Consider the following 10,405-nt stretch of genomic DNA (forward strand, 5'->3'; position numbering starts at 1 on the left):
GTTGTGGGCTATACTAACAGTAAATAACAAGTATGGGAATGCAAACGAATTACAGAAGAAGAGAAAAGAGAAGATTTTTAACGTTTTTTTCGATATATCTCGAAAAGAACAAAGCAATCGGTACTTAAATAAAAAGTCAGTCGATAGATCTTTTTAAAACCTACAACTTTCGCATTTCTTTTTGATAGCAGCTATATTTTTTTTTAGATATTTAAGAAAAACCGTGTTTTACAATTTTTACTACTTTTTTTACCATGTTCGCCATTTTGGATGGAGTTTAAAAAAGAAGAAACTAAAATTCAATTCAAAATTCAGGACATAGAATTTAGTGGTGTTATTTTTGAGATCAAAATGAGACTTTTTCCTATAAATGGGTCCACAAATGGTTAGTTTGCGATATACAGGGTGTTAAAGTTTTTTATTTTTTTCGATTTTTTAGGTATAATTTCCAAATAGATTTGAATTTTGGCATAAAACTTGGTGTACGGGGGTTTTTGGATGCTGAATTTAAATATGTATTCCATTTGATGCTGCTTGTAGAGGGCGCCACCTATAAGAGTACATACGCTTGAATTAAATTGGCCCTAACTTTTTTGCTACCCTGTCCAAGGACGTTTCGTATTAGCGCGTCTATTCCCCTATTGATTTTAAGCAAAAAAGGTATACTTGGTCGAAATCTCTCAGACCAACCATATCCGAGATATTGGCCGTAGCTATTTACGGTGAAAAATTATAAAATTTATTTTGGACTCACGTTCATAGGGAAAAAGACTTATTTTGACATCAGAAATACACCATTAAATTCTTTGTACTGAATTTTGAATCAGCCTGTATATTAAACGTCTATTCTTGCGTTATCTGAAACGAGTAGAACTGCGACATTTTAAAGTTGATTCTAATGCAGTGGCGGCTCGTGATATTGAGAATATGTGAAGCATATTCATCGATTGAGCAAAAAGAAACAATTTTCAAAATTTCAAGGTCAAACGACTTTAAATGAATCTGGAAATTTTTAGTTGCAATTGCAATATTACCCAAAAACTGACGTTGTATATCCACGGGAGTTCGTGACATCGACCAACTGCGACATCGTATTGCGAGCGAATTGAATACATCGCGCTGATGCTTGTATGCAAGCAAATGGTGGATACATCCGAATGTATTATGTGTTTTCTGTTAAAAAAAATAGTCTCGGTACTGGTTCTGATGCGAAAATATTTATTAACAACAATACAAGTTCGAAATATTTGGATACAACAAATTTTTAATTCTTAAATTAATCGACACCGTTTTCGTCCGACACGACGACGGTGTTGGGCTGCGACGAGCAACCGTAACAGTTACAAAATTTTCGCCTTACCACCATGCAATACGATAATTTCAACGAAAAACTTTACGCGCTAACATTCTACCAGAGTTGATTTTTTTTCCTCTTAACACCTTAAAAGCCAACTGGTCACAAGAACTGGTCCCCGTCGCCGCTGAACTTGGCCAGCTTCGCCTTGAGGGGCCCCGCGGCCTGGTGCAGGTCCCCCTTCACGTCGCCGAAGTCGTACCCGGGGAAGCTCTCCTGCAGGAAGTCGCGCAGCTTCAGGGAGAACATCTCCGTGATGAAAACCACCAGCTCCATCTTCTTGTTGTCCACGTTGTTGAAGTGCTAGGGAAAATATGAGACTAGAATCGATTTTAAAAATATGGCAAAATTGTTGCTATAAATTTTGGTGAATAATACGCGGCCGAATATACAGAATGTAACTTTAAGAGGGAGTCAGTTTTTTAAGGGTGCTTTCCTAAACACGAATCTAAAATTCTTTTTTTTTTTGATAAATTTTGACATATCTACAAGATCATCGAATCCAATTTTTGAAGGATTACAGAGCCCTTAGGAATTGCCTTAGGAAGAAATTGTTACTCTTATTTTTTTTTCAGTTATTTTGACATGAACCCTGAACCTTTGTCGCGTGTGGCTGTCACACCCTGTACGTCAATTAAAACTTACCTGTGCGAAAACCGTGTAATAGTTGATGAGGTACTTGAGGTCCCTCACAACTTCGTTAATGTAGATATACTCTTCGTTCTTCACCTTTTCTATGATCGTGTCTATGTCGATGATGGGCGAGTAGTAATTCTGCAAAATCAAAACACAGCTCGTGTCAAAATGAGCAACTTTTATTAACCAACTGCTTTTGTTTTCGAGAAAATTAATTAAGAAAATTAACCATAAATGTAAACCGACCCTGTGCATCTTGTGCACGTGCGGTGTGGTTGGAGTATTATTTAGCTGACGTATTTAACAGTACCGTGCAGTATGTACTACGGGAACAATTATTACATTCTTATCAATTACAAAAGGTTCAGGCATTAAATAACAAAGATTTTCAACCCCCTGTGGAATTTTGAGAGTGGTTTCGACATCCAATAGCACAAGATCCGGATTTTACAAGCAAGGTGCTTTTTACGGATGAATGTTGTTTTACTAGAGACGGCATACTGAATTTTCGCAACAGTCACTACACTGCGGCGCGCGGCAGCTTTGATATCAAAGATACAGCTGGCTGCCTCACCAGGGGCGTCTTTAAATTTGTTTAAACCTTCATTTTTTTTTCAATTTAAAACACCTTGTGTAATACATTTAAACAGACAATTGAAGTTAATACCAATACGTAAAGACGTACAAATATGCAATTTCCACATTTACATAAGGTATGAATTGTGTTTAAAGTCAATTTAAGTGTGTACAGTCTATATGTGATTGTAACTTTTAATAATCTGTTTGAATAAATGCTACCTGTTTTGCAGTACAAAAATTCGACCAATGTTTAAACAAGCGCCACAGCTCTCCTAATTGACGGATTCGAATTGTTCAAAAAGCGTTTGAAAGCTTGAGAGCCCTTCTATATGTGATTACATTTTCAAATATCTAAGGGTCTTGGTTTTTGCTGTGCAAAATTTTGAAATTTTGCAATTTTTTTTTTCAAAATCTGGATTACAAAATTGTTAAGCAAAATCTATCAAACTGATTTTGATGAAGTTTGGTGTGATGATTCTACATAACATGAAGTTTTCTTGAGCCAAGTATCCTATACCCAACTTAAAGACCCCGAAAAAAATCCATAAAATGTAATGTTTTTTAACCCCATTTTTGGCAAATTTTTCGATTTGTACAATAATAATCATGAATCATTCGATTGTAACTAGTCATATTTTATAAAATTTAATTACAAACATTTTTTTCCTCTTCCATTTTCGCCTAAAATCAACTCTTGAAAAGAGACATAATTAAATAGGAAGAAAAATATGACATTTTTCGAATTTTTTTAACATATTGTGCTGCCGAAAGTTAAGCCCACGTTTTTTTTATGCTCATAGAAAAATTTTCATTTTTAGTGATATTTTAAAGCCAAAAAGCCAACAATCTCCGTGGATATACGATTCACCCAAATATGGACTCTTTGAAACAGATACCGTCTGGACTAGAAGTGGATATGGCGGAAATAAGATAAATAATAAATATAACGAGCGTTCAAATAAAAACGTGGTCGAAGTTGGCTCTGACACATTGGACGTAGTGAGTAGCTTATAGCGACCAACTTAACCTCGTTTCTCAACGAGCTGTATAGCAGCTGTCAGTTTCAATAACGTTAATGACTATATAACTTTATTTTAAAGAATAATCGTGATAACAATAACAAACAATTAAAGGAGCTGCGGAAAGTGTCCCCCTCCTTGTTATAACAATAAATTAAAGCAGCTGCTGAAAGTGTCCCCCTCCTTGTTCCAAGCACTTTTCACACCTGTTCCTCAAAGAATTAAAGACATTTTCTAAGATGCTCGGGGTATTGTTAATTTCACGAATCTTGTCTATAAGTCGAGCCTGCAGATGGTTTAAATCAGGAATAGGCAGTTCAAAAATAGTGTTTTTAAGGTAAGGCCACAAAAAGAAATCACACGGCGTAATATCACATGACCTCGGTGGAAATTCATGTTCAGCATTGAGACTTATTAGTCGATTTTGGAAAACTTCCCTCAACATATTCATCGTCTCGCCTGCCGTATGTGCCCTTGCGCCATCTTGTTGAAAGTAAAAGTTTGTAATTTCGTTTTCTTCCAGCTGGTTAACAAAAGGAGCGATAATTTCTTCTCTATACCTTTGCGCAGTAAGAGTACCATTAAAAAAAATAGGTCCATAAATCCTCCTTCGATTGAGAGCACACCAAACTCCAATTTTTTGAGCGTGTAGAGGGCCCTCGACAAAAAAGTTATCTGGTTTTTCAGAAGACCACATTCTCATATTCTGTGAGTTTACGTAACCACTTAAATGAAACCAGGCTTCATCAGAAAAAAAGGTGATATTATGAAGTTCACCGTAGTTGTTTAAAAACCATTCACAAAATACAGCCCGTCGCGGAAAATCAACTTCATGAAGTTCTTGCTGACAAGTTAAACGATAGGAGAACAAACGCAAATCTTTTTTTAACACTGTGTGGCAGGTACCGACTGATACTCCCACCATTTGTGATAAAACACGTACAGAAGTTCTTGGCGCATTTTCCATTATTTGTTGGACATTTTCTTTTAATTCTTCAGTCCGCTTTTTAGGTCGGCCGCTTCCTTCTTTTCTTGTTACACTGCCCGTTTCACGAAAAACATTAACACAACGCTGAACTGCACTTTGAAAAATTTTGTACTCAACAACGCCGGGAAATTGATTTTGAAATTCTATGAAACATTCCTCAATAGAATACTTCCATATTCCATCAATCTTGCGTCCATTTCTAAAGTAGGACTCTATGATAAACACTTTTTGTTCTTGAGAAAACACCATTTTAAACGCTTTTTAAAACGAAAATATTCAAATTGATAGCGGCGATATAGCGCTTTGACAGATGACGTTTAAGTTCATTTGCTATACGCTGCTCCCTACGTCCAAATTTTCAGAACCAACTTGACCACGTTTTTATTTGAACGCTCGTTATTAAATAAGTACATTTTCCCTTTAAAAATATTTTTTTCATTGATTTACGTGATACATTGATATATGATCGTATAGGTTGTAAATAGTGATAACTGGAAAGTTTTTTTTTTTTTAGAATACTAAGTAATAAGTTCATATACAGGCTGTTACAAATTCGCTTCTCACTACAGGGATCTCGGAAACGGTAAGAGCTACAAAGTAGCTTAAATGGGGGCAAAGTTGCGTAATCAGGGGACCGGCATTATGCCTCTAAGAAATCAAGGCTAACATGATTAGTTTTCGAAATATGTATTTGAAAAAAAAATGAAATTTTGGAAATCCGCTTTTGTTTTTTTCAGCCTTGTTTGAAATGATATTGAAAAAAGAAGAACACTTTCCCATGGCAACTTTTTGCCCTTTATCGAATGGCATAATCAGTTTCTATATGTAACGTTTCGTCTCTCCAGGACCATCATCAACTTCATTTTTTTAAATACGACCCTGGAAATTTTATTACATTTTTTATGATCCTCAATACTGTACTGCCTCAGCCCGAACCAAATTCAGACGTTTTGTCTCGAAAAATTCATCTTCAGTGTATTCGTTCCAAATTTATCTAAATTTTTTATTTAGATTTCTGCTTAGTGAATTATCGTACACTCAAAATGACCCTGTGAAATCCACCTAGTTACTTAAACTTGCCTTGATTTTTAGAGGCATAATGTTGGTCCCCTGATTACGCAACTTTGCCCCCATTTAAGCTACCTCGTATCTCTTACCATTTCCGAGATCCCTGCAGTGAGAAGCGAATTTGTAACAGCCCGTATATCATCAGTTAAACCGCACAATTACCTTGTCCGCGGCGTCGAGCCCCTCCAGGACGTCGTAATTCTTCAGGTCCATCAGCAGCTTCTCCAGGATCACCGTCCCCGCGCTGGTGATCCCGTCCTCGGGGCTCTCGTACATCCCCGCGCCCTTCCTCGAGCCCTTCCTGTACGTCCTCGAGGCGATCTCTGTAAAAGGGTCACTGTCACCGGCGCACCCGCCAAAGCCCGACTCCTCACCTTGCACCCGTCCGTTCACGGCGCCCCCCTTGTCGCCGCCCCTCCCTCCGGCCTTGCCGCGCTGCAGCACCGTGATGGAGGAGGGGGCCGACGGCTTCTGGGGGTCCGAGTCCAGCTGGGGCAGGGCGTCGTACATGGCGGCGGGGTCGACGAAGAACTGCCGCAGGTCCTGGGCGGCGGGCGCCGACATCGGCGACGGCTCCCCGAAGTCGGAGAAGTCGCTGCTCAGCAGCCACTCGTGCACGTTGAGGTGGCTGGAGAGGTTCAGCTTCGGGAATGGGAAAAAAAATTAAATTGAATTCTATGTTTTGGTATGTAGATTGCGCCTCCTAGCTACGAACTTGAAAACTATTTCCAGCGATTTCCCTCAGTCGATTTATTAATCAAAAGTATTTTCCCGAAGCTCTAGGCCCTATACTTTCTCTAATATCGTACCTTGCCGACCTTAGTGGGACACCCTGTATAGCTAACGTAGCTAGAACAGCGCATAAATCCCTACTTTCAATCAACGGTGTATAAAAAATTACTTATTTCCTCGCTTACCTCCAGATCCGACTCGGAGCGTTCCTGACCGATTTTGGTCTCGCTCGGCTTCTTGCAGCCGCTCCCCACGTTCACGTTGGCCCAGTAGCGGTCGTTGGCCGTCTGGGCCTTGTTGATGTTCTGGGCCGTCTCCAGGAACTCGATTGCCCTGGGACTGCCGTTGGCGCCGGCCTCGTTGCCTTCCTTCTTGGGCACGCTGTAACTACCAGGCTTCATGTAGACCCGACGCTCTTCCTCGGAGTCGTAGCCTTCCTCCTTGGAGGTGCAGAAGTCGCCCGAGTAGGTCTGGTTCGCCTGGTCCACGGTCTCCGTGATGGGGGCCGAGGGTAGGTGGATGATCCCCCTGACATTCTTCGAGGGGGTCGGCACAGATAAGTTGGTCAGCGTCGCGGCGTTGATGCTCTCGCTGGGGGACATTTTCTTGGAGGTATTCTCGACTGTAGGGGTCTTCAATATATTCACCTGTAAACCGCTGATGAAGCACAGGGATTGTAACTTCTTGAAACGGATCTTACCTGCGGGGAAACCAGGTTGGTGTCCAGATTGTAGAACACCCTGGTCAGCTGAGCGGCCAGATCTATGGTCTCCTTCTCCCACCGGACGTAGCAAGCCCTGAACTCCGGTGTCAGTTCCTTCTCGATTTTGCCCAAGCTGGAACCGTCCCTGTTCTCCCAGTAACCCTTGAGGATGTGCCAGCAGTTGGTGAGGCGGACGAAGGCGTATATGAAATCTTTGGTGGCCCAGGGGATGCCCTGCGAGTGTATGTTGGAGACGGTGGTGCAGGGTTTCAGGATCTCGGACCTGGTGCGGATGCAGAGGTTCTGGATGTTGCGGAAGCAGGGCCGGTTGCGGTTGCGGTAGGCGATCTGTTCAGCTGTTAAGCAGCTGCGTTCCAGGAACTTCACGAAGTTCTCTGGAGAAGCGTTCTCAGCGTTATCCTGGAAAATTAATGGTTAAATCATTTTCGGTTGGATGTCATGTTGTCTGGTAAGACTCTTAAATGTTTCAAGAGACATTGTTCCCTTCTTGGTCACTAAGTAGTTATAGATAGTTATATTTGATGTGTGTACTCTTCCACTTCCTTCTGGTGCATGATTTGAAGTCATCGGCCTGACACATTTCGATCTTTGATTTGTACGCATGAATCGTTGTCATTATCTTCCTGAGGTTTTTCCTCTTTACAAGAATAACTAGAAGTAGAACTACACTATGAAGATGATGTTTGAATGTATTCCATATGTGATCTAGAAAATCCTCCTTTGTTTTTATATCTATGAGATTAGATGAGAAATGAATCACAACCAACATTAGTTTTTGAGTTGTATACTCCAAGACTTTCTTCATAGCTTCTATATAGATATTTGCCAAAGCCGACAAAAGGATGAACCCATTTTTGCCCCTTCAGCAACTGGAGAAGAAGGATCTGATATACATTTTCTCCAGGTTTATTTAAGACATCGACGGATGTAATTGGATTTCTTTGATCGTGTTGACAAATTCTCCAGTATTTTTGACAGTCTGTCTTCCCTCTAGATCTTTATTTATATGTGACACGTACAGAAAGAGTTGGCTGATGCAATTACACTCACTATTGGTTGGAGAGGTTTGTGAACGCAAAAATGTTGGAGCATTCTTGAGTCACATGAGGTTTCTGTGTGCTTCCAAAGTTCTAGTAAGACATACAATAGTTTGGACATGATCAAAGAGAAGCTTTAGCATTAGGGTATGTCTCTTGAAAAGTCAAGAAGTCTGAACCAAAGACATGACGACAAATTTGACCATACACCTCTATGGATATAAAGGGACTCACCGTCAGCAAAAGCTCGCTGGCAGGGGGCGTGATTTGGCCATAATCGTAAACGGAAGAATCGTTATTCCTCTCCACGTCACTGTTTCCCTCCTGGGACTCCCCCTTGTCCCTCCTTTCCCTTGGCGGTGCCCCAAACACCACGTCCGAGCTAGGGGACGATGTAGTGCCGTACACTGGGCCAGCGGCTGCCACGTGGGTGATTGGCATGGAGTACTGGCTGCCCATATTGAACTGGGTGTACTGGTAGTGCTGGAGGTACGGTCTAGCCACGGGCGGCGGGGGGTACGACACTAGGGGAGGCACGGGGCTTCGGTAACCAACTGCGGGATAATATGTGGGATAAACACTACCTTGACAGTTGCACACGTGGTGCATGTGCAGGTGGACGTTTTGCTGCTGGTTGGTGCCGCTGTCGGACCGGTTTTGGTCCATTAGATTTAAAGTTGGTACTACTTTAAAATCAGGTTCTGAAAAACACACATTTTTGTAACCGTTTTCGAATAACAGTGGAGTCTGACGGACTTATTTTTTTAATCCTTTAACACCTACAACTGGACTTTTTGGCAATATCAAAAATAAAAACTATGGAGGTAAATTTTATTGCTAATTTATTATCTTTTTATCTCTTATCTCAATTAACATTGCGTTAATTATCTTAAAATCATTAACTAAAATTATTTGACAAAAAAAAATTGTTTTAATTTTGTTGTGTTGCTATGATATTCTTTGCGGGCAGAAAAATCGTTAATATTTTGCATACGAAACCTTTAAGGTCCTTAAATCGTAAATGCGATATAGGGGTTAGTATATTTTCAGAATTAATTTCAATCTAAGGCCAATATTACCAGTAAAAAACACAAATTACGATCTTACGCAATAGGAATAACATAACTTACCTCTTATTACTTAAGGGCTAGTACAAAAAACTCACTTGAAACATAAAATCTTTAAAATTAGGAACGAAAACATTAATAAATTTATGGTTTGAATACAGGATTACAACATCTGTCAAAATATTATTTTAGGCGACTTGATATTCCAAAATCATTTGAAAACCTTAGAGCATTTACTAACAGAATTTTACTCGAATTAATCTTGTTTTTAGACAGTGATCAACACCAGACAATTTTGTTTTGGGGAACATGGATTCTACTTGAATAATATTTTATATAGGACATTCAAATTAATACGAAAAGCTGAAACACGAAATAAAAAGTCATAACAACCAAATTCTACTATTTATTTAAATTTACCGTTTAATTTAACAATATTAAAACAACTTTAACATTACTCATTAACAATAACTACCTAAAAAAACGAATTACTATCATTAGTTTTGTTCTTAGAGCAGTTAGTAATAAATTTCAACCCGTATGAGCTTGAATTATCTTAGATTTTGAAACCTTGAATAAATGAAATTACTCTAACAACAAAACAGTACTTTTTTACTATATTTTTGGGCCTTATAGCTACTTAGCGACGAAACAAATGGTAGAAATATATATTACTCTAAAGGAGACCTCACACGTTAATAGTTCTGTTGGCATTTTGAACTATTAAACCCGTGAGGGCAAATACTGACGGATTGTCAATATATGATAGTTTTGCCTCAGTGTAGAGGGTATTGTTGATTTATAAGTGGATTGTAACTAGTTTTAGTTTCAATTTGGGAATATCTACATAGAAAGTAAAAGATTAATTAATTTAAAAATGACTTCTCGCTAATTTTTACATATTCATGATATTCACTAATATAGTGATGTTTTTGATACGTTTCTATTAATTATTCGATAATCCTTGAAGTGACTAATATAAATTTTACAATTAGAAGAATATTTTAGGTTGAAAAAAAGTATTTAGATGTTTTCATGGAATGTAAACAAATAAATGCTTAAAAAATCAATTTTAAGATAGAAAGAGTATTTTTTAAAAAAGTCCTTACTGCAACATTGAAATTTTTAATTTTTTGTTTGTTTGTGTTCAATTGTCATGTACCTAGAACTTCATTAAATTTAGGCCAATGGTTTACACTAG

The 10,405-nt window shown here is 38.9% G+C and overlaps 1 protein-coding gene across 1 annotated transcript; it reads right to left on the minus strand.

The window, feature by feature from the left end:
* Positions 1–1,456: 1,456 nt before the first annotated feature.
* LOC108903984 lies at positions 1,457–8,803 on the minus strand. Its single transcript, XM_023455212.1, has 6 exons — positions 8,372–8,803; positions 7,077–7,499; positions 6,562–7,023; positions 5,807–6,286; positions 2,000–2,128; positions 1,457–1,657 (listed from the first exon to the last, which is right to left on the minus strand). The coding sequence occupies exons 1-6, from the start codon at positions 8,801–8,803 to the stop codon at positions 1,457–1,459; spliced, it is 2,127 nt and encodes a 708-aa protein (XP_023310980.1).
* Positions 8,804–10,405: the final 1,602 nt, after the last annotated feature.

This window comes from Anoplophora glabripennis, unplaced genomic scaffold, assembly GCF_000390285.2.
Source record: "Anoplophora glabripennis isolate ALB-LARVAE unplaced genomic scaffold, Agla_2.0 scaffold237, whole genome shotgun sequence".
NCBI classification, from domain to species: Eukaryota; Metazoa; Arthropoda; class Insecta; order Coleoptera; family Cerambycidae; genus Anoplophora; species Anoplophora glabripennis.